Here is a 26677-nt window from a genome sequence, read left to right on the forward strand (position 1 = left end):
TCAACATAATAGACCAGGGTAATAAGACAAAAAATATACCCTGTTCGTGACACTTCAGCAGCCAGGGTACTGAAGCGTTTTTTCCACTGGTAATACCTACAGAAACAAATTGTAACTATTTCCTGCGTAGGATCTGGCGGCCATTTTTATTTATCAACAATTAACTGTAAAAAATGGCATTTTCCCCTTTTTTCAAATCAACGAAAAACAGTGAAACTTATGATTTTTTAGTACAAATATCTTCGAGATTATGGAAACAGCTTTAAAATGACGCATTATAAAGTTTGATATGTTCCTTTTCATGAACATTTTTCAGTGCGTCACAAATTATAGAAAAAAAAGGTAAGTCCGTGATAATACACATTTATGACATTTATTCTAACGTGACATTTTAGTTAAATCTGACAGTTGTCAAATTTTATTTTCAATTTGGAATAAAACCAAATGAATTGTGTCTATTGCATTTATAAAATGGTATTTTCTTTCATTTGTATATTCTTATAAATTGTACAGATTATATTGATAATATTATTATTTTATTTAATAAATAATTCTTTTTTGATTATGGCGCCATCTATCGACAACTAGAATAATCACCGAACTAGAATAATTACCAAAGTATTCAAAGACGTGCCTTTTTTTCTGTCACATATAATTTAATGCGTTAGAGAGAAATCGAAAAACTGTGACGCACTGAAAGATGATCATGAGAAAAAGAATATACTCATTTGTTGTTAATATAATTGCGAAAAAAGGTCGGAATTGCAAAAAAAAATTTCGCAGTAACTGTTGTAAAAATTAGTGTACAGCTTTGAAATTTTTGTCAAATGAGGGTTCATTGGTGCTTAATATGTGATAAAAATTTTAAAGCGATTCATTCAATTGTTTAAATTTTATTCAAATTGTTTATTCCAGAGAGCATTTTTTGCAATAACATAAGTCAGAAAAAAATGACGTTAGAACCATTCCACAGGTGTCAAATGAAAGAGCATGGGCTACATTCTTAACATGGTTTAAAAAAGTGAATAAAAATGAATTTACTAGTAATAAATAATTATGCAAAAGTATCGTCAATTTTTCTTTATAAAATGTTTGAATAACTTTTTTCAAAAAAATTAACTTTTTTACCCTGTTTTACACAGTGTACAACCACCAAGTAATGTTATTTATATCATAATTGATAAAAAATTGCAATAAATATATACAATTTCTTATATAACAAAATAAAAAGTTTATAAGGAAAGATTTACGATACTTTTGCATAATTATTTATTACTAATAAATGCATTTTTATTCACTTCTTTTTTTTAAACCAGGTTGAAAATATAGCTCATGCTCTTTCATTTGACACCTGTGGAATGGTTCTAACGTCATTTTTTTCTGACTTATGTTATTGCAAAAAAATGCTTTCGGGGATAAACAATTTGAAGAAAATTTAAACAGTTGAATGAATCGCTTTGAAATTTGTATCACATATTAAGCACCAAAGAACCCTTAATTGACAAAAATTTCAAAGGTGTACACTAATTTTTACAACAGTTATTGCGAAAATAATATTTTTTGCAATTCACACTTTTTTCGCAATTATATTAACAATAAATGAGTACATCAAACTTTGTAATACGTCATTTTAAAGCTTTTCCATATAGTCCTGTCGCCAGGGGGGGTACAACGGCCTCCTTAACTCATATGGACTTACCCAAGTTTTTTTATATATTTTGACCCGTAGAATACGAATTTTTTGGGTAACAGGTTGATCCGGATGTCGATAAGATTGTTATAGACAAAGAACTTGAGGAATTACATAACAGCGATTTCTCGCAAAACAAAACATCTTTTTGTATTTTTTGGGTCATTTTAAGCAAAAAATATTCCTACAAGTTTTTCCGTAGAATGCATAGTTTTCGAGATAACCGCGGTTGAACTTTCAAAAAATCGAAAAATTGCAATTTTTGAACCCGAATAACTTTTGATTAAAAAATAAAGTAGCAATTCTACCTACCGCATTTGAAAGTTTAAGTCAAATTATATCGGTTTTGATTATTTGCATTGCTAAAAATTAATTTTTTTATTGTTAAACTAATCTATAAACACATAGTGTTTCCCGTGCCTAATACATGCGTTTTAACGCATGCTACGTAGAAATTGCCTCGCTGCACTTGTAGCTACTCTACCTACTCGTTCGATTTTAAATGAGAAATCATTGAAAACATCACTCACATACTAGGTGTTTATAGCTTTGTTTAACAATACAATAATAAATTTTTAGCAATGCAAATAATCAAAACCGATATAATTTGACCTAAACTTTCAAATGCGGTAAGCAGAATTGCTACTTTATTTTTTAATCAAAAGTTATTCGGGTTCAAAAATTACAATTTTTCGATTTTTTGAAAGTTCAACCGCGGTTATCTCGAAAACTATGCATTCTACGAAAAAACTTGTAGGAATATTTTTTGCTTAAAATGACCCAAAAAATACAAAAAGATGTTTTGTTTTGCGAGAAATCGCTGTTATGTAATTCCTCAAGTTCTTTGTCTATAACAATCTTATCGACATCCGGATCAACTGTTACCCAAAAAATTTGTATTCTGCGGGTCAAAATATATAAAAAAAACTTGGGTAAGTCCATCTGAATTAAGGAGGCCGTTGTACCCCCCCTGGCGACAGGACTAATAATCTCGAAGGTATTTGTACTAAAAAAATCATAAGTTTCCTGTTTTTCATTGATTTGAAAAAAAAAAGTGAAAAATGTCATTTTTTGACACTAAATTGTTTATAAATAAAAATGACCGCCAGATCCTACGCAGGAAATAGTTACAATTTGTTCTTATAGGTATTACCTGTCGAAAAAACGTTTCAGTACCCTGGCTGTTCAAGTGTCATGAAAAAAAACTTATTACCCTGGACTATAAGTTTGGTCAGCAACTACGTTTTGAACAACCTGTAACATTCTAACTATGTAATTTTGTCACATGAACCTCAAATTTATCTACAATTTTTGCTTATTAACTTTTGCTTTCTGTTATTATAACGGATCACACTAATCACCCTTTATGTACACCAAGTCCTTGTTTGAATTTCCTGCTTTCAGAACCTACTTCTGTGTATTTAGAGACTCTTCAATAAATTCGCTAAAGTGTCGTATCATTTCCATCAACACACCCACAGTTAGATTGTCTTCTAAATTATGAAGCCATTTAAATTCCCATCACATGTCATTAGCTACCGTCACAATATTTTTTCGATGGACGTCCCTTGCGGCTGCATTTGCGAACGTCGTATGAACTTTTAGGTGCATCTCAGCGCCGAATTGAATGAAATGAAGATGTGCATCTGAAAGGGGGAGTGAAATGTCAAGCGAGGTAATCTCAGTTACGGATTTAGACAAAAGGTATATATAAAAGAAGTACTTATACACCACTGGTTAGTTTTGCCGTTTTGTATTTTCAGTGATTCTGGATATTTTCGAAAAAAACGTAAAAATGAAATTGGTGAGTGGAATGCGAATTTATATTTTGCAATATTTTCTGGAAAAATGAAATAAAAACAACGAAATTTTGGTGCACAATCCTCAGAAGATATTTTTATTTTTAAACAATTTAATTTTTAAACTGTTATCAAAAAACTTAAATATTTATTTTTACAACGTTTTTCGACTTGAAATAAGAATAAAAATGCCACTAAATACTTAAGAGGATGGGTACGTATTTTCGGCTGCAATGCTATTCAAATGGGGATTAATTTTTTTCGAATCCTGAGAAAACTAATAAATAATTTTGAAAAATTTAAACGCATAATGAAAGATTACGTTATTAGTGAGGGCCGAAAGTCCCTGAGAACTTCTATAATGTTTATTTTAATAAGTTACAGAAGTGAAAAACTAAGAGAAAATTTAGTATGATTTTTAATTTCAAATATCTCATTCAAAATAAACTTTTTATTTATTTTAAGGGACGTTTGGCCCTCGGTAATAATTTAGTCTTTCAAACTGCGTTCAAATTTTTTAAAAGTATTTATTAGTTTTTTCAGGAATCGAAAAAAATGGACACCATGTCCGTAGTAATATTTTCCAAATCTATCTTTGTCTTACAACGCACTCAGTCGAATAGAATATTGTCAGCATATTGTCGGTCAGACCGTGACAATCAGTGATAATTTTAAATATTTGACGTGGCATCGGGAATATTTTGAGTTGTTGAATAAATAATATTGATATATTATGGTGTATTTGATAAATAATTGATTTAAGACGTGAACTTAATAAAAAGTTATTTATTGTGATTATTTGTGGAAGATCCAAGCAAAGAATACATCGGGATAATATTATATTCTGTGCTCCAAGTATTTTGTTGTTACAGATGTTCAAAATTGTAAGCGTTTCATAGTAACAATATATTATTAAAAATCACTTTAACACTTTTCCTCTTTTCTCGATTGAGTATTAGTTTTTGTTGTACATATAGATTATTACCATCACTGAATAGATAGTTAGTGACAACATTATCATATTTATTAACTGAATTAATAATTTGCAATTATACAATAAATAACAGTTATCCAAGAACATTCAAAAGCCATCTCTTTAAGTTAATGATGACATTTTCAAGTAGAATGACATTCTACATATCCATACCAGTGTGAATTTTACTACACGTAATTTGCCGTGTAAAGACAGAAAAAGTAGGGATAGCCGTAAAATATTTGCGAATTATGTACCCATGGCCGTAAAATAGGAAATTTCTGATACAGTGGTAGGTATGTGTCCTACTTTTTAATCGGGTAATTATTGTACTAGCTACCTAATTTTAGTACAACCTTGATACTATTTTGAAAGTTGGATTTTACAGTCTTAAAAATGCGATTAAAATTTCAGAGTGATTTGTCAATTTGTGTTTCTCAAACATTTTTTTGTCATAATAGAGACTGGAAAAAAATAAACTTACAATGATTCTACGGGTAGCACAAGCATTAAAGAAGGAAAGAGATTTATTATATCACAAGAATTTTAAAAAAATTAACAAAAAAGCACGTTTCTCATTTCAAAACTAAATTGCAATTTTTGCTATAAATAATTTCAATAACTTGTTTGCTATTGTCTGGAAAATAATTATTTTTTCATATACGAATATTTTCACAAATTAAGTTGTCCTACGGCAATAATTATTGGATCGAAGTTGGTCAATTTGTTTTAATTCAGAGATTACTTGTCTATAATAATCAAAAAATATAATTAGCGGCATTTGAAATATAAACTAACTTTTTAATGTAAAACGTTTAAAAATATTGCCTTTGAACAAAGTTATATACAAAGATTCAAAAGGTGGAGCTCCAATAGAGCTTTTCATCGATTGTCATTTATTTCGAGCTTCTGTCATATGTTGTATAATCTGTGTATAATATTAATATACGCGGATTATACGACATATGACAGAAGCTCGAAACAAATGACTGTGAATGAAAAGCACTATTCGTTCAGCTTGGATTACTGGAGGACGTATATTAAAATATGTGCTATAAACGACGCCTCCGGTTCTTGATAATGGATTTTGAGGCATTTTTTATAATTAATTTATAATGTTTTCGAAAATTTCGGATGTGCCTTTTGTCAATAAATATACCGTTATATTAACCATGTTAGTTGTTTACGACGACTAACAATTAACGATATTATTAAAAAAAAATTTATTTGAAGATATGTGAATATTACTTACACTTAAATTTACAATAAAATGTAAATAAAAAGTAGAATTAAAATTGTTTATATTCAAATTTCAATACGATATTTTTAACTACAAATTTTTATCAAAATACATGTTACCATAATATAAGAGAAAAAAAAGGAATTTTCTCAATTTCACACTTTCTGTAAATATGTAAACAAGTTATTATATAGAGCGTTCAGCTCTGTAACTGAGCCCCTTTGAGGTTCAGTAGTAAGAGAGCCTATGTTTGGATTCAGGGGTCGTGAGTTCAAATCACAGCTGGGTATCAAATTTTTCATTTATTAAAAATTAATAAACGAAAATAGTTTCTTTCCTTGTGAGATCGGTAGTCATAGTACTTGGGACACAGTACTGTGGGACCGATACTTTTTTGGTCTGCATAGAATGCCGTAAGTTAGTCTATCTACCTATTTTAATTCGAGGGTTTCATTAACTTTAACCTTTAGTTAAAGGATATCTTTCACGTTATATGGCGAATCTGACGAAAAACTTGTTATTTCGTCCAAATAGTTGGAGTTTGTTTTTAATTGATATACACTCACCGGCACAAAATTCCGCCACCCAAAATTTTTGATTAAGTTTGATAATTTATAACTGATTTGTACTCCGATTGTCAAGATTCTTGCAGCAGTTTGTAGGTACTTGTATTGATATCGTTTGTAGACCAGGGCGCATCGCTAAAAATATTAATACATTTGGACGTTGAGAGGTGACTCAAATTTTTTTGCAGAAATTGCTTGAAAATAAGCCAAATAATAATATTTGAGTTATCCTCCCTCTCAAAAAGATCCGGAACATTGTTTAAATAATCAAAATGTCAAAAAATTAAGGAAAAATTCGATTTTTTTCTTTGTTTTTTCATTATAACTTTAAAAGTATTCATTTCCGAGAAAAGTTGTACTGACATAAAAGTTGCGTATATAAATTTCCTACAATATAGAATTCGTTAAAATTTAAAAAAATAGCCACCCTTGTTACAAAATAGCAATGATTGCTAAAAAACCATACAAAAACAAGTATTCGCATTTTACGTTTTTAAACCATTTATGCTACACTTAGGACCTTCATATTTCACCCAGAAAAACATTATGATACAGTAAAATAATACGGTAAATTTCATTAAGATCGATTCAATAGATTTTGCAAAATAAATTTCGCAATCCAGGTTTCGCAAAAAAAATTCATTTTTTCAAAATGTTACAGGACTAAAAATAAAGCAGATAGCAAGTTGAATTTTTTTTTGCTTATAGAAATCTACTGTACCTTTCATTTGCAATTTTGCAGAATTAAAATAAATTAACACCACGGCGTCAGAAATTTTTTTAAATAAACATTAATTATTGGTGCTACGCGCAGGACAGCGGATAGTTTGCTCTGATTGGTCATTCCAATGACCTTTGATAATGATTGATACAGTTTAATTTTTATTGCATTTCGATGTAAATAAATAAATTTGTTTATTACAAAATAAGAACACATACTCTATCCTTTGAAATAACACTTTTATTAGCAAAAACTTTCTTTGTTCATATATTTTAACTTAGAGAATAAAAGTTTATTATTTTTAAATATATGCAATTGTTTAAACAATATTTCACAAACAATAAAAAAATTAATTTGATCTTTGTGGAATTAAAATATTAAAATACAGCAAAATAGGGAGTAAGAAAATAATATATTAGATAAAGATTAAAAAAATTTTGGTGGAAATCAACTTGTGTGAATCGAACACCGCTGTCCAGCGCCTAGCACCAAAAATTAATGTTTATTTAAAAAATTCCCTGACGCCGTGGTAATTAATCGATTTAAATTTTGCAAATTGCAAATGAAAGGTATAGTACACTTTTATAAGCAAAAAAAATTTCAACTTGCTATCTGCTTTATTTTCGGTCCTGTAACATTTTGAAAAAATGAATATTTTTTGCGAAAGCTGGATTGCGAAATTTATTTTGCAAAATCTATTAAACCGATCTTAATGAAATTTACAGTATTGTTTTGCTGTATCATAAAGTTTTTCTGGGTGAAATATGAAGGTCCTAAGTGTAGCATAAATGGTTGAAACACGTAAAATGCCAATACTTGATTTTGTATATTTTTTTCGCAATTATTGCTATTTTGCAACTAGGGTGACTATTTTTTTTAATTCTTAACCAATTCTATATTGTAGAAAATTTAATTACGCAACTTGTATGTTAGTACAACTTTTCTCGGAAATGAATACTTTTAAAGTTATAATCAAAAAACGAAGAATAAAATCGAATTTTTCCTTAATTTTTTGCCATTTTGATTATTTAAACAATGTTCCGGACCTTTTTGAGAGGGAGGATAACTCAAATACATATTATTATTTGATTTATTTTCAAGCAATTTCTGCAAAAAAAATTGAGTCACCTCTCAACGTCCATCTCAAAACAGATGCGCCCTGGACTATTGGTATTATTCCGGTAATACAAAAAGTTTGCTTGCATTGCATTATACGGGGGTGAATGGAAGTGTTGTATTTCCTCCTAACTTTAAAACATTCTGTGGAAAAATCGAAGGGCTGGTTTTGTTTCATAGTCCTGTCATATTATCCCGGAGGCATCACTAAAGTTTTTTTTTTTGAATTATCCAAATATCTCTTTTCTTGTAAGAGCTGTACAATTTCTTGTAAATAAAAACACTGATTGACTCATAACATAATTGGATTGATAAGATTAGAATGGCCCGCATGGAGCCAGATATCAATTCTAGTTATGTGTATTATGAGTATTTATGCACATTTTTAAAGAGGCTCTAAAAGATATTGATGAAGGCATCTCAATAAATGGAGTCAAGCTCAGTAACCTGCGATATGCAGATGATACAATAGTTTTTTCCAATACCATAGAAGGGCTGCAAAACTTAATGAATAAAATAACTGAAACCAGTAGAATATATGGATTATATATAAACACCAGCAAAACCAAGCTAATGATAATCAGCAAGCAAAACATAACTGGAGTAAATCTGTAAGTGAACCAAATGAGAATTGAACGTGTCTCACAATACAACTATTTGGGCACTATAATCAATGAGTCGTGGAACAATACTCAAGAGATTAAATGTCGCATCGGCAAGGCAAAGAGTGCATTCTCGACTATGAGCTCTGTGTTCAAGAGCCATAACATCACTCTAAAAACAAAAATAAGGCTCCTTAAATGTTACGTGTACTCAGTGCTTTTATACGGAGTAGAAACGTGGACCTTGAAGGCGGAAACTTTATCGAAACTTCAAGCTTGTGAGCTATGGTTGTACAGAAGGATCCTGAGGATACCATGGAGAGACAAAGTCACCAATGAAGAAGTACTACGGAGGATGAACACAACCGCAGATTTAGTCAACATCGTGAAGGGCCGTAAGCTGCAGTACTTAGGGCATATAATGAGAAATCAAGGCAGATACGAGGTACTCCAGTGCATTTTACAAGGTAAAATTGAAGGAAAAAGGGCCCCAGGACGAAGAAGAATATCCTGGCTTGCTAACCGGAGAACATGGTATAGAGAGACCTCAACACAACTATTCCGTATAGCAACTAACAAAGTCAGCATAGCCAGAATGATCGCCAACGTTCGGAACGGACAGGCACCCTAAGAAGAAGAAGATGGGATGAATTAAAAAAAACTATTCGCCGTCATCCTAAGCCTCCAGGAAATTTGGTACAGTTATGGCCCTGGTAGAGGAATATCGGGCTATTCCTCAAGCAAGGATAACACATCTTTAATCGATGCTAAACAGATTGCGAGCAGTCGTTGCTGGAAGAGGTGGACATACCCGCTATTTAATTTTTTGGATTTGCTGTTAATTTTGTTTTGTTTTGTTAATTTTAGTGAGATTTAATATTTTTAATTAAAAAAACCTTCAAAACAGTGTTTTTATTCACAGCTCTTACAAAAAAGGAGATATTTGGATAATTAAAAAAACAAAATCTTAGTGATACTTCCAGGATAATACACAAGGAGTATGCACCAAAATCAGCCCTCAAAATTTTTCCACAGAATTTTTTAAATTTAAGAGAAAATACAACCCTTCCATTAACGCCCGTATAATGCCATCTAAGCAAAAATTTTTTGTTACCGGAATAATAAAAAACGACATCAATACATGTACCTACAAACTGATGCAAAATATTGAAAATCGGAGTACAAATAATAAAGTTATAGATTGTCAAATTTAATCAAAAATTTTGGGTGGCGGAATTTTGTGCCGGTGGGTGTATGTATGATTTGAATGATTGCAAATGTTGCTGCTTTATCTTTGTTTGCTGCCAGCGAAACTCCATTTGAGTTTGGCAATTGTTGTTGTGATATCCTTGACTTTGTTTTTGATATGATCAAGTGCATCACGTGATACCTCATTTAAAAGCTTTTGAAATACTGATTACAAAAAAGTTTCTTTTGAGTGATAAATTTGAAATTAAAAATCAGATTAAATTTTCTCTTGTTTTGGCTTCTGTGACTTATTCAAATAAACATTATAGTAATTCTCACGGACTTTCTAACCTTGAAAATACTGTAATAATTCATTCAGCGTTTATGCTTTTAAAAGAATTCGACCAAAGGATTAAAGTACTATACGTTTTTGTAATCAGTATTTCAGAAGCTTTTAAATTAGGTGTCATATGATGTACTTTCCCATTTAAAACAATAAAAGTTATGCCTATCACTTGAAGAGGGATAGCGCAAAGTTCGAAACGTTGATGCTACGATATACTATGATTATTTTAAAAATCGACCTGTTCGAGCGTTTTGCTTATGTACTAAAAACAAATAATTTAATAAGGGAGGCCACTTATTCCAGCGCACTGTATATAAATATTATTGCTATATCTTCAATCTATACTATAATTATTAATCGCTTGTTCTATGGCCCATATCTCCATACTGTCAAATGGCTTTCTGTAGTTTACGAAGGCAAGAAATATGGGTAGTTCGTATTGATTTGCCTTTTCTATCAATGTTCTCATTATTAATAGATAGTCTCTTGACTATATCCTTTGTAGAGATCTACAAGTTCTACTGGTTAGTAATTTTTTTTGTAACTAAACCGTTGGTTGTTAATAATTCTCATTTTGTGCAACGATATAAGTCTACATTTGATTAGATTTGATCTAAAGTATTATAAAAAAAATTTGAAAAAAATATTTTTAAGAAACGCTTTTCTTTATTTACTAAAATGTGGCACTGTGTCACTGTGTGTCACTGTGAGTGACTAAAATTAAACATATTATAAAAAAAATCAATCTAGCACATTCGTCAAAGAAAAGCGTGGCGCTTCTTCATCGAATAAACGGTTTTCGCACCATGCTTTTCTTCAACGAATGTGTTAGATTTCTAAAAATGTTTTAATTTTTTGCATTTTAGTTGATTTTTTTATAACATGTTTAATTTTAGGCACTCGTAAATAAAGAAAAGCGTTTTTTAAAAATATTTTTCATATTTTTTTATTTTTTACCTTTTAGTCTTACACTTTTCAAACAATAAAATATATCGTCATGTTTATTAAAATATATTATATAAAACATATGATCTACAAATATGAAAAGTAGTCGGAATCGGCAAAAAATTTGAAACTTTATTATTTATTTATGAAGCATAACATAAACAATTATCGTAAAAAGTGAAATTATGTATAGTTCATATAATTAGCTACAATCTGTAAAAGTTTCAAGTTTCTTCATTGTAAAAAACAAGAGAATTTAAACATTTTCCGTTAAAATCGTTTTTTTACTTAAACAATTAATAAACAAAAAAATTTTTATTGGCTATTCCTGTACTGTTCCCGCGAATGCATATGTCTGCAAATTTTTAGTCATTTGCATTGAAGAAAAGGCAGTTAAATTAACGTCCTATAATTTGACCCAAACGAATGAACTAAAGAAAAGCGTTTAATTAATTAATAAGTACGAGAAAACGGATCCTAATGTTAATTTTAGCACAAAACGTCTCTACCGGTGGTTTTTCTAAGACTACGATAAAAACACGAATTTTTTTAATTCGAGTTTTGGTTAAAATTTTGTTTCGTATCGTATTGAAATTTGACACGAATAAACGCCGATTTATATACATATAAACAAATATATGAGGGTTCAAAATTTGAAACTTTATTGGTTATTTATGGAGCATAACGTAAATAATTAAACGTAAAAAGTGAAATTATGTATAGTTCATATCATTAGCTACAATCCATATAGTTCATATCATTAGCTACAATTCGGTATAAGTTTCTACATTGTAAAAAACAAGAGAATTTAAGCATTTTCCATTAAAATCGTTTTTTTTTTATTTAAACAATTAATAAACATAAAAATGATCTACAAATATGAAAAGCAGTCGGAATCGGCAAAAAATTTGAAACTTTATTATTTATTTATGAAGCATAACATAAACAATTATCGTAAAAAGTGAAATTATGTATAGTTCATATAATTAGCTACAATCTGTAAAAGTTTAAAGTTTCTTCATTGTAAAAAACAAGAGAATTTAAACATTTTCCGTTAAAATCGTTTTTTTACTTAAACAATTAATAAACAAAAAAAAATTTATTGGCTCTTCCTGTATTGTTCCCGCGAATGCATATGTCTGCAAATTTTTAGTCATTTGCATTGAAGAAAAGGCAGTTAAATTAACGTCCTATAATTTGACCCAAACGAATGAACTAAAGAAAAGCGTTTAATTAATTAATAAGTACGAGAAAACGGATCCTAATGTTAATTTTAGCACAAAACGTCTCTACCGGTGGTTTTTCTAAGACTACGATAAAAACACGAATTTTTTTAATTCGAGTTTTGGTTAAAATTTTGTTTCGTATCGTATTGAAATTTGACAAGAATAAACGCCGATTTATATACATATAAACAAATATATGAGGGTTCAAAATTTGAAACTTTATTGGTTATTTATGGAGCATAACGTAAATAATCAAACGTAAAAAGTGGAATTATGTATAGTTCATATCATTAGCTACAATCCATATAGTTCATGTCATTAGCTACAATTCGGTATAAGTTTCTACATTGTAAAAAACAAGAGAATTTAAGCATTTTCCATTAAAATCGTTTTTTTTTATTTAAACAATTAATAAACATAAAAAAATGTTTTATTGACTATTCGTGTATTGTTCCCGCGAATGCATATGTCTTCAAATTTTCATTCATTTGCATTGAAGAAAAGTCAGTCAAATTAACGGCTAAAGATTTGATGCAAACTATTGAAGTAAAGAAAAGCGTTTAAAAATAAAGAATTAGAAACGGAAGTAATAACTTCCAGTTTTGTGATAATTCATAAGAAGGTTTAACTTGCAAAAGACGATAGATAGGCTTTTTTCCAAGGATTTGTGATTATTGTGGAAAAATATCTCCATAAACATGTCTTAGTGAACTTCCAGAAATAAAAATTCACTTCAGGTTAAAATTTGTGTTGACTTCCGTTTATATTTAGTCTTTTCCTTAAAAACTCAAGACTCGTCTTTTTCTTTAAGGTCAAATTCCTAACTTGCAATAAACTATCAAATTTAGAATAAATCCTTTGTAAAAGGTATAAAATTTATTAAAATCCCTAAAGGGCTACGTCAGAACAAAACGTTTTCGATTTTATTACAAAATCGTCATCAGTGTAAGACAGTCTGGATGCTAGCTGAGCCACCAAAGAAATATAGGGGTAATAACCCTTCAAATATAAAATGTATGCTTTACAGATGCATATTTACTTAAAATGCCTTGTGATGGGCAAAAGGCAACAGGAATAATGCCCTAAGGTAAGGTATTTAAATTCCCAACATGTGGGATGCAAAAAAATTTGAGTTTACATTTCGATGACTTTATGGCAACTGAACGAAAGTTGAGTGATATTTCTCTGTTGAGTGATGATGATTTTGTAATAAAATCGAAAACGTTTTGTTCTGATGTAGCCCTTTAGGGATTTTAATAAATTTTATACCTTTTACAAAGGATTTATTCCAATTTTTGTGATTGATGGTATACAGCCAACTACAGGAAAACTTTTCTTTCCTTGTGGATTTTTTAATCAAATTTAATTTCGATCTTCAACTGTTATTTACTTGCAAAATAAAAATTCCCACAGAAAAGGATTTTCGCAATGATAAAAATTTTTGCTTCTTCTTACCACACCTTTAGTTGGCATATATTTCTTCTCAAACCGTATCTTTTACATGCCAGTCATGCAGATAATTGAAATGCGTAGGTAATGTCTTTACTATCGATTAAAATTTTACATAACAAAGAGTATTTATCGAACATCATACTTTTGATTACTTTTATCGATGTCATTATGTTGTAGTATCATACAATCTTTATAACAAATAAACCTCTTAGCCGAGTCGGGATAGCATTTGACCTTGCATTGGGAGCTGCCCAAAATTTTATTTTTCTAATCTTTAGGATGGGTCAATAGTAGTGTAAATTTAAAATATCGACTGAATTCTACCGTTGCGTTGGCCGCCATCTTGATTTTAAACGAGAACAGTTTTTGCTCAATATCTCCGCCATTTTCACCTTCTTGACAAAAAGTGTTAAGGACTGAAATTGTTGCAATTACGACATACTACAATTTTTCGAGATAACCAGTGGCGGGTCTACGAGGGGGGAATGGGGAAACTCCCTCCAACAGTGTAAAAAATGTTGAAATATAAAAATATATTAGCTGACATGAAACTTAAAATATTGACAGACAAATTCAACCAATAAAACCCGCTAGTTAATAAAATTAAGTGAACTTAATGCATATAAGTTGTTATTTTTGTTTTTTATATACTTAGTTTGGTTGGTGTTTCATTGGAATTTTCAAAAATTGTATAAAATACAGGTCACACAAAGGTGTACAGGGTTACAGGGTGTAACAAAAATACAGGTCATAAATTAAATCACATATTGTGGGAACAAAAATAGTTCGAATGAACCTAACTTACCTTAGTACTAATATGCACATTAAAAAAGTTACAGCCCTTTGAAGTTACAAAATAAAAATCGATTTTTTCAAATATATCGAAAACTATTAGAGATTTTTTAACAAAAATAGACATGTGGCAATCTTATGTCAGGAACATCTTAAAGAAAAATTATAGTGAAATTTGTGCACCCCACAAAAATTTTATGGCGGTTTTGTTCCCTTAAACCCCCCCCCCCCCCCCAAAATTTTGTGTACGTTCCAATTAAATTATTATTGTGGTACCATTAGTTAAATTCAATATTTTTAAAACTTTTTTGGCTCCTAGTATTTTTTCGATCAGGCAGTTTTTATCGAGTTGCGGCTTCTTTTTTAATATGTTTACATAAAAATTTTTTGGGGGTTTTGTTCCTTTAAACCCCCAAATGTTTGTGTACGTTCCAATTAAACTATTACTGCGATACCATTACCTAAACACAGTGTTTTTAAAATTTTTTGCCTCTTTGTATTTTTACGATAAGGCACCTTTTATCAAAATGTGGCTTCTTTTTTAATATGGTTCAAAATATACCTAAAAATGTAAATCATAAATAAATTTTCATATTATTACTAAGTCTCCATAATTGTACTTAACCATATACAAATATGTGGTGGATTTGACAAATATTCAAAATATCTCGATAAAAACTCGACTTTTCGAAAAAGTACTAAGAGGCAAAAAAGTTTTTAAAACATTGTGTTTAACTAATGGTACTACAATAATAATTATTTTGGAACGTACACAAAAGTTTGGGGGGGTAAAAAGAACAAAACCCCCATAAAACTTTTATGGGGTATCTAAAATTCACTATAAATTTTTCTTAAGATACTACTGCCATAAGAATGCCACATATCCATTTTCAATAAAATATCATAAATAGTTTTCGATATATTGGAAAAAATCTATTTTTATTTTGTAACTTCAAAGGGCTGTAACTTTTTTTATGTGCACATTTGTACTAAGGTAAGTTAGGTTCAATCGAACTATTGTTGGTCCAGAAATATGTGATTAAATTTATGACCTGTATTTTTGTTACACCCTGTATAATTCTCTTTATTTTCGTTTATATATAATTATGTCGTAAAGTTAATAATAAATGAGACAATTCAATAATTTTGGTTCCCCTCCGCTTCCACTGTTTTCCCCCTGAACTCGGAAAATATTGATCGCATAAAAAAATTGTGCAAAAAAAATTGTAGAAAATTGCATTTCCAACAATTTTAGTTTCTACCATTTTTCTACAAAAATTAAAAATGCGGAGATATTAAGCAACAACCGTTCTCCTTTAAAATCAATATGGCGGCTATGCAACCGCGGAATTCAGTCGAGATTTTAAATTTACACTACTATTGATCTCCCCTGAAAGATATAATTATAAAATTGAACTATTTTCCCATTTAACTCAAAAAATATCAACCGCATGAAACAAATTGTAGGAAATCATATTTGGAACAATTTAAGTTGAAAATGTGGTAGATATTGAACAAAAACAATTGCTATAAAATTAATCAGGTCTTAAGATAGCGCCATTACCGCATATGTACAACCTTAATTAATAATTTTAGCAAAAAACGAAACAGATCAAAATTGTGTAGAATTTATTTCTCTCTATTTTTGTATAGATACATTTTTGTCGTAAAACTAATAATAAACGAAATAATTCAATAATTATGCTCCAATTGTCACTATTTTCCGCCATAACTCGAAAAATATCGACCGCACGAAAAAATTGTAATAGAAATTATATAAAATTACATTTTCAACAATTTTGGTTAGTATACTTTTTGTTGGAAAGTCGAAAATGGCGAAGATATTGAGCAAAAACGGTCCTCGTTCAGGCGCGGATACAGGGGGGTCAGCGGGTCCATGCACCCCCCTATTGTATTTAGTCTATAAGTTTTTTTTTATTATTTATTATTTTTTTCTGTTAACTCTAAACTTTAAGCCATCAGTACAACACTAAATTACACGACAACCGCTTCCAAAGTATTGAAAGAAGCCATAAAATCTAATAAAACACACTTCTCTGAAAAATAATCTGCAGGCGCATTTTTTTTGGGTACCGGTGGAACCATAAATAATGGAAATATTTTTCTCAATTCAAAGTATAACAAAAATGATATTTTAAAATGCAAATACATTACACTGGGTATAAACCTTATCTCATGAAAAGTCTCTTTTCAAATTTGCGATACAATAAAGATATAAAAATTTGTATTTTACTAGATAATCCATGCGTACCTACCCATTGATGGTAGAAAGATTAATCTTTATGGTAAAGAAGGACCAGTGAGATTAATAGTCGTGAATTGTCTATCAATCCTTTTGATACACGTAGGTATCTGCGATTATATAGTGTATTTTATCCTTAGAGTAAGAGTGAGTCGTCTGGCTAAATCTGGAAAATATAATATTTGAGTTTGAGGTAAGTCTGGCCCCCCTATTATGAATTTCTAGATCCGCGCCTCTCCTCGTTTAAACTCAAGATGGCGGTTAACGCAAAAACGGAATTCAGTCAGGATTTTAAATTTACACTACTATTCACTCCCTCTAAAAATCTGAAAAATAAAATTTGAGGCAGCTCCTAATTAAAGGTTAGGTCTGTTATTCTTCTAACCCGACTGGACTATCTATTTTATAGGTAATAGCATATTTAACTTTGTGATTAAGCTGTGATAAAGAAAATAAATATCTCAGATTAAGGGTGGGAGCTTCTTCTATTACCTTCTCCATAATAAAGATGTGTACCATAGAGAGATGGATTAAAATTTGATTCTTGCTTAATCTTACCCGCTGATTTAGTTTATCTCATTCTATGATCTGTATATGCTTTTGTTGTTCATATTGCCATAAATTAAAAAAATATTTTAACGATGTCTTATCAAAGTGATAACTTAAAAATCTGCTGACTTAATAATTTGACGTCATAAATATGTTTACCTATCTGAGTTTTCTCATAATAAGCCATAATGACACATCTGAAGAAATAAAACGAAGGATACTGTTATCGAACAAATTTATTTTGGACTAAACAGGCAGTTAAAAACAGAAATTTAAAACAAAAAACAAAACTAACAATATATAAATCGCTCATCCTACCAATGCTAACATATGGGTCAGAAACATTGATCCAAAACAGATCAGATCATCTGCTCGTCTTTAAAAGGAAGATACCAAGAAGAGTATTTAATTGGCGCAATCTGTGAGAATGGTATTTGAAAAAGGCGATGTAACTTCGAATTATACTTCTTCGTCTTGCAGTACCGTCTTCTATCGGAGGTTGGCTACTATCACAGCAATCTTAACTTTGTTGGCTGCAGCTCTGAACAACTATTTTGAACTGCACCCATACCACTCCCTTAAATTTCGCAACCAGGAAATCCTCCTACGTCTCACATTTCTCTTTCCCGAGATTTTCCTTGGATTATGAGTCTTAGCGGAGAGTACTTTTCTCCTCTCATTATGTAGCCTAGATATTCCAGTTTTTTTGTTTGTATGGTTTTTATGACTTGGCATTCCTTCCCCATCTTCAGCAAAACATTTTGATTTGTTACTCTTTCTGTCTATGGTATTTTCCACATTCTTCTCTAGCACCACATCTCGAATGCCGCAATGTTTTTGATGTTTATCTTTTTCAGTATCCAAGCTTCCATTCCGTACAGCAGAACGGAGAAAACATAGCACCTTAACATTCTCGTTCTTAAGTTTATATTTATGTCCCGGTTGCATAGGAACTTTTTCATTTTGACAAACGATTGTCTCGCTATCTCTATTCGCCTCTTGATTTCTCTTGTCTGGTTATTACTATCAGTGAACCAAAACTCTAAAATTTGTAGGACGTAACTCTTTCAACTGGCTGATTATTTATGGTTAAGTCCACATTGGTGTATAGCTTCTTTGTGACAATCATGAATTTAGTCTTTTTGATGTTCAGTTTTAGACCATACTTATTGGTATGAGTGTTTATGTTTTCCATTAAATACTGTAAATTTGCTAGGTTATCTGTTACTATTACCGTATCATCAGCGTATCGTATATTGTTAATTAACTCTCCGTTAATGTTCACACCAATGTTTTGCTCTAGGAGCGCTTCCTGACGTATTGTTTCGCTAAATAAATAGAATAGTAGGGGAGAAAGCACACAACCCTGACGCACACCTCGACGAATCTCAATTTCTTCGGTTAACTCATTATCAACCTTGATTTTTACTGTTTGTCCCCAGTACAACCTGAATATGATGTTAATGTCGCGACTGTCGATGTTTTTGCTTCTTAAGATTTCATACAGCTTTTGGTGTCTGACTTTATCGAAGGCCTTCTCAAAATCTATCAAACCTACGTAGAAGTCTTGGTTTACATACAAAAATCTTTGCATTAACACACTCAGACCAAACATTATATCAGACATACGACAACGAATTATACGACAAATAGTGAATGGTAAAGATGTAATATCTTTCATGAGAATTAGGCTTAAATGGGCTGGAAATGTGTCAAGAGCAAATGAAAATTATTCACCCAGACGAACCCTCTCAGCAGTACTAGTAGGAAATATAAGTAGGGGTAGACCAAGACTGAGATGGAGGGATGGTGTGGACGAGGACACGAGGAAGATCGGCGCAGCAAGTTAGCAACGGCTGAAGATGAACAGAAACGACTGGTGAAATTGTATGTGGAGTACCACAAGGTTCAGTATTGGGCCCTCTTGTGTTCCTTACCTTTGTAGATGACATCACTAATTTAAAAATCGATGGGAAAATTTTTCTTTTTGCTGATGATACCAGTATCATTTAGAGCAACTCAACTATTGCATCTCTTCATGAAACTATAACTTTGGATCTACTGACGATAAAGACCTGGTCTGACTCTAATTTACTCTCTTTTAACAAAGATAAAACAGTAGCATGATCCTGTAAAGAAGCTCTTCAACCTTTGCCTCTTAATAACAGCCAGATCAGTATCGTTGATTCTGTAAAATTTCTTGGTATTTTTTTAGACAGCAACCTCAAATGGTCCCTTCATATCGATTCGTTAAGTAAGAAACTCGCCTCAGCTTGCTATGCAATAAGAGCTGTCTCAAGGGAACTCAATTTAGCATCTTCTAAAATAACATATTTTTCGTTGTTCGAGTCTCATCTTCGATATGGTCTTCCTTTTTGGGGTTCTAGTACAGCTGCCCAATTTGATGTCATTTTTGAATTGCAAAAAAAGAGCAATAAGATATCTGTTTGGCCTCAGAAGATCTACACATTGCAGAAGTTACTTCAGAGATCACGGAATTTTAACACTTCCATCTTTATATATTCTAGAAACGGTTTGTTTAATTCGTAAACACCTTCATGTCTTTCCAGCAAGGCCCAATCATTTTTACTCCACCAGAAATTCAATTTTTGATATTTATTTACTGATCCGATCCACTGAGTTAGTAAAGAAATATATACTATATTCCGCAAAAAAAACTTTACAACCATCTCCCTTTACAACTTAAATCTGTAACATCTTTCCCAAAGTTCCGTAAAATGACAAAAGCCTATCTATTTAAAAGACCATACTATTCAATAGAAGAACTTCTTAATGAATAACTAAGAAAATTGGGTTTCACATGCAGTAGCTTAAACTTGTCAATTCCTAATATTCTATTTCCTCTTTTATATCTTATATACTGTATATTGACGATTTATCTAATTTTAGGAAATTGTAGTTGTTATTATTTATTATTGATATTATTTTTCTTTTGACTGTATGTATGTTTTGTCCATAAAATTGTAAAAAATTTTAGTGACAATAAAGCATATTTCTATTTCTATTCTATTCTGAAGATCGGCGCAGCAAATTGGCAACGGTTGGAGATGGACAGAAACGACTGGTGAAATAGACTGGGGAAGCTTTAGTATGAACTAGGGCTATGGCTATAGCACTACTGATGATGATACTGACTTAATAATTTATTGATAATTAGATAAGTACTATTAATTTTTAATAAAAATATATTTAAATTTTCAGGTTTTGGTTTTGACTGTCCTAATTGTTGGTGCTATTGCCGCTCCCCAAGGTGCTGACAAAGATGCTACTGTCGTAAAATATAACTCAGACAATACTGGAATCGATGGGTACAATTTTGAGTAAGTAAAAATTTATAACATGATCATTGGAGTACTGGCAAATGACGAAATAATAAGTTGTTATATAAGAATTGCTCTTCGATTAGAAAAACACAATTTTATGGTTTCATCATCATCGTGCAACTTCTTCTGTCCATTGCTGGACATAGGTCCCTCCCATTTTTCGCCACTCTTAACGGTTCTGTGCTTCTTGTTGCCATTTCTTGGATATTCGGTTAATGTCGTTCATCCAGCGTGTTGGTGGTCGTCCTCTGCTGCGTTTGTCTTCTCTTGGGCGCCAGTCAATTAGTTTTCTGGTCCATCTTGAGTCTTTCAGTCGCGCTATGTGACCTGCCCAATTCCATTTCAGCTTGGCTATACGTTCAACGACATCAGTGATACCTGTTCTTTCCTTAAGTCTTGGTTCTTTATTTTGTCTTTTTTGGTCACGCCGAGAATCGATCTCTCCATTTTTCATGCGCCTTTGTGCCACTCGCATTTTTAGTGCTGTTGTTTTTGTGAGCGTGAGAGTTTATGCTCCGTACGTCATAATAGGAAGAACGCATTGGTCAAATGTCTTCCGTTTCAAAGCTGTCGGGATATTGCTCTTAAAGATAACTCTTAGTGAACCATACGTCGCCCAAGCGAGTGTTATTCGTCGTTGAAATTCGCAAGTCTGATTGTCCTTGCCTATTCTGATTTCATGACCGAGATATATATGTACTTTTCTGTCAATTCTACCACTTGATTTTGGATGGTAAGGTGTTCGCTGGGAATTAAATTTGTCATAAACTTGGTCTTGCTGATGTTCATTTTTAGACCTATTGTTGAAGATACGTTTTCTAATTCTAGTAGCATTTATTGTGCTTCACCCAGATCTTAGGTAATAAGTACTATATCGTCGGCAAAACGCAGATGATTGAGCATTTCTCCATCTATTTTTATTCCTCTATTTTCCCACTTTATCATTTTAAAGGCGTGTTCGAGGACCGCTATAAATAATTTAGGTGAGAGAGTGTCGCCCTGTCTCACACCCCGCTTGATATGAATTTCTCTGGTAGTATCATGTAGTTTTACACGCATTGTGTTGTATTGGTATAATGTTTGCACGAACTTTGTAAGCTGGTAATATATTCGACTATTGTTCAGAGCAGTTATAATGCTGTCTAATTCCACAGTGTCCACAGTGTCGAAGGCTTTGTGAAAGTCTACGAAGATAAGTATCAGTGGTCTGTTATATTCTATCGACTTTTCTATTAAGGTTTTTACTGTTTGTAGGTGATCGTTTCTTCCGAATATTGAGCGGAGTCCATGAGGAGAATGGTTTGAAGTACACTGTATTATTCAAAATACTCTTCTTGAACATCAATACACTTGTTACAATGAGATTCCAATTTATAAATTTCATCCCTGTAATGGCTGCAAAAGACGCTTCCATAACTGTTGATGTGGAAAACACATTATCTGATGAATACGGTGTATGCTTCAATAATTCGAATTTGAATTTATGGATTTTAGCCATTGTCAAAATGTTCATCTTATGACACAATGCATTGTCCTTATTGTTTTACATCCATTTAATTGCAATCTATTTAATACAAAATAATAAACAATACATATATGAGTGTTAAGAAAGTGACAGAGTCAGTATTCACCCAGTGGTGAAATTGTGCTTATGAAAAAGATTTTTTTTCTTCTACAAACCCGGTCGAATATTTTTCTTCAGTTGATCTAAAGGTACGATTTCGACATCAACGGCAGACGGCAACTGCAGACGGCAGTTACAGTTGTTACCATGACATAGGTATTTACTTTGCACTATTAATTTGTCTAATTATTAGCAACTGACATTCTGCCGGAAAGCAATTGCGATGTCGGAATCAGTCTCATACAAATTAATAGTGCAAAGTAGTGACGTCTGTCACGGCGACGAATTGCCGTCTGCAGTTGCCGTCTGCCGCCTACAGTCGATGTTGAAATCGTACCTTAACAGATTACGATAATATTCATAAAAGTAATCCACAAACAAAAAAACCTCAAAAATCGAATGATAACACTTTCTTGACCTAGTGCGGCCGATATGTGAAACAATTGCACATTTAATGATACAAGCATATAATTTGCACCACGTATACTACACATATAAAGGTTCAAATTTAGATATGAGGCCATCTCAGATTTTGTCTTTTACAAAAATGGCGGGCGTTCAAAATGGCGGCTATACTTATGTGTTTAATAGTACCATAACTTTTGAACGAAAAGTCCGATTTCAACCAAATTTGGTATATAGGTTTTCTTTTTGATTTACAAGAGGGATATGGTGAACCGGAAGAATCGGTTTACCAGAAGTTGTGTTTTTACTGGTTGTTTATATAAAAATATGTTTCCTATTCAATTTTTTCCCTCCGTATATATTAATTTTTCAAAAAGTTAATACCGCAATTGAAAAGAGCGTAAAAATATTTTGTAGAAAATATTTTGAACTTTTTAGTTATGTTAATTATCATTTAATAAATGCATAACGTATCATCACAAGTACCTATGTGTGGCAAATTCGTGCAAACATTATAAGAATTATTGTGCATTTAATGGTAGAAGCATATAATTTGGACCACATATACTACACACATCAAGCTTTAAATTTAGATATAAGGCCATCTCAGATTTTACCTTTTACAAAAATGGCGGGCATGCAAAATGGCGACTATACATATGTGACTTATAGCACGATAACTTTTGAACGAAAAGTCCGATTTCAACCAAATTTGTTATATAGATTCTTATTTTGATGTGTTAGACCAAGGTCTTGAACCGGAAGAATCGATTAACCAGAAGTTGTGTTTTCCCTGATTTTCATGTAAAAACATGTTGTCTTTTTACCAATTCTTTCACCCTGTATATATCAATTTTTCAAAAAGTTAATAACGACGTTGAAAAGAGCGTCAAAATATTTTCTAGGAAATATTTTGAACTCTTTAGTTACATTAATTACCAATTAATAAATGCATAACGTATCTTAACATGTACCTATGAAGCTATGTGCGGAGCATTCGTGCAAATAATATAAGAATTATTGTACATTTAATGGTAAAAGCATATAATTTGGACCACACACACTACACATACAAAGATTCAAATTTACATATGAGGCCATCTCAGATTTCGTCTTTTACAAAAATGGCAGGCATTCAAAATGAATCTACCGCACATAGGTACATGTGAAGATACGTTATGCATTTATTAAATGGTAATTAACATAACTAAAAAGTTCAAAATCTTTCCTAAAAAATATTTTTACACTATTTTCAATGGCGGTATTACCTTTTTGAAAAATTAATATATACAGGGTGAAAGAATTGAAAAAAACAACAACATATTTTTACATAAAGAACAGTAAAAACACAACTTCTGGTAAACCGATTCTTCCGGTTCAAGACCTCAATCTTATTCATCAAAAAAAGAAACTTGATACCAAATTTGGCTAAAATCGGACTTGTCGTTCAAAGGTTATCGTGCTATTAGTCACATATGTATAGCCGCCATTTTGAATGCTCGCCATTTTTGTAAAAGGCAAAATCTGAGATGGCCTCATATCTAAATTTGAACTTTTGTATGTGTAGTATATGTTGTCCAAATTATATGACTCTACCATTAAATGTACAATAATTCTTATAATATTTGCACGAATCTGCCACATATAGGTACATGTGAAGATACGTTATGCATTTATTAAATTGTAATTATAATTAACATAACTACAAAGTTCAAAATATTTCCTAAAACATATTCTTACGCTCTTTTCAATAGTGGTATTACCATTTTGAAAAATTAATATATACAGGGTGAAAAAATTGAAAATAAATTATTTACATAATATAAAATAGTTTTACATAAAAAACCAGGAAAAACAAAACTTCTGGTAAAACGATTCTTCCAGTTTATGGCATCGATCTTGTAAATCACAAAACGAACCTACGTACCAAATTTGGTTGAAATCGGACTTTTCATTTAAAAGATATCGTGCTATTAGTCATATATGTATAGTCGCCCATTTTGAATGACCGTCATTTTTGTAAAAGGCAAAATCTGAGATGGCCTCATATCTAAATTTGAACCTTTATTTGTGCAGTATATGTGGACCAAATTATACGCTTGTATCATTAAATGTGCAATTCTTTTAATATATTGCACGAATCTGCCGCACTAACCGATTTCCGGACACGAACTGGTTTCGAAAGCGAAAAACCAGATGTACACCATTCTTAAGCCTCTTGTTTTGATTCAGAATTATAGTGATATATCCTCAAATATATCATTGATAGTGATGAATCGATGCACAAAATCCAATTTTCTCTTTCGAAGACGCTCTAAACCCCAGGCAACCAAATAACGTTTATAAAACGTTGAAAAGACGTCATAATTATCAACAAAACACGTCAGTTTATCACGTTTTTTCAACGTCGAAAGTCACGTGAATTTGTCCCACCATATTTGACGTCATTTTTATCACATTTTAAATACGTGATATTAAAAACGTAGTTTTTATGTCGTTTTTTAAATTTATTTTTCATTTCATAGCTTTAAAAATATACAATAATTATTCTTATGGGTATTGTTGGTATTGCAAATTTTTTCATTTAATTGTTTTAAATTTAGCCCATAGGCTAAAAGTATAACCAAATGGAAGACTGTATAAAATACATAGAATTAAAATACCTCAATGCAACATAGGTACGTATATAGAATTTTCACTTTTTATATATACTTACTGTATCAAAGCTGAAACAACATATAAACTACTAAATAATTGAATAACAAATTATCCAACATAATATCTTAATTTAACGCTGTACATTAAATCAAAAAGAATCAGAACTCATTGTTGGGAATACATGTATAGGTACTAGTACCTACATGAGCATCATTTTTCTTCGCCATCTCATAGCTACATCTTGTAGACTTCTAAAGCAATCTTAGAAGGCTAAAAATTAATTTAATTAGACTCGGTAACACATAATTAGTTCATTAACAGAAAATAAACAGCAAAACATAACCTCAAAAGTTTTCAAGAAAAATTACTGCATTAAACTAACTCACCTGAGCAAAACGAATAAAACTCTTAATTAACACGTCTCTTCAACTAAATATCTAAATGAAAAGTCTTATTTTACCAAACAAAGCACGTTAGTAATAAATGAAAAATTTCTTATGACCATTTAACTTTATAAACCAAATCGTTTGGAGTCAAAGCAAGTCAAAGTCAATAAGCTCCTCACAATTTTGTGACGTCAGACTTAGGTCTGACTGTCGGAAGAAAACGTTTTTAAATGTATTTTAACGTTATTAATCTTACGTATTTAAAATCACTTACAAAAGACGTATAAATGACGTAATGTTCAATCACGTGTGTATATTTAAACAAAAACTGACGTTTCCTCGACGTTATTGACGTCACTTGGTTGCTTGGGATGTTGCTGAGAAATTGGCATTTGAATGGGTTAGTAAATACGGCACCCACTGTGAACACAGTTTTTAGAAACCCAATAATTTACTCAAAATATTAATTCTCATTAATTTTTTGTTGCTGTTGTATTATTAATTCACTCATTATCTTTTTTAGTTTTGAAACGAGTAACGGCATCTCACAACAGGAACAAGGTCAACTCACAAATCAGGGAACAGAAAATGAACTAATGAAAGTTACTGGCTCTTATTCTTTCACGTGGCAAGGAGTAACGTATACCGTCACCTACACTGCAGATGAAAATGGATTCGTACCTGTGGGAGACCATATCCCAAAATAAAAAACTAGCTCAATCGCGTACCATTATTATTTAATATTTTTATGTAAATATATTTTATGAAGTATCAATAAATGATATGAAATTA

At 31.2% G+C, this 26677-nt stretch overlaps 1 protein-coding gene across 1 annotated transcript; it reads left to right on the top strand.

The window, feature by feature from the left end:
• The first annotated feature begins 3330 nt into the window (after positions 1–3330).
• LOC126888257 (flexible cuticle protein 12-like) lies at positions 3331–26677 on the top strand. Its single transcript, XM_050656353.1, has 3 exons — positions 3331–3494; positions 20691–20809; positions 26409–26677. The coding sequence occupies exons 1-3, from the start codon at positions 3486–3488 to the stop codon at positions 26590–26592; spliced, it is 312 nt and encodes a 103-aa protein (XP_050512310.1). The 5' UTR covers positions 3331–3485; the 3' UTR covers positions 26593–26677.

The sequence above is a fragment of the Diabrotica virgifera genome, chromosome 7 (assembly GCF_917563875.1).
Source record: "Diabrotica virgifera virgifera chromosome 7, PGI_DIABVI_V3a".
Classification (NCBI taxonomy): domain Eukaryota; kingdom Metazoa; phylum Arthropoda; class Insecta; order Coleoptera; family Chrysomelidae; genus Diabrotica; species Diabrotica virgifera.

Bases quoted from the DNA above. Each gene is read 5' to 3' on its own strand.
- LOC126888257 (XM_050656353.1), top strand. The intron at 20,810-26,408 runs GTAAGTAAAAAT...TATCTTTTTTAG, and splicing joins ATCGATGGGTACAATTTTGA to TTTTGAAACGAGTAACGGCA.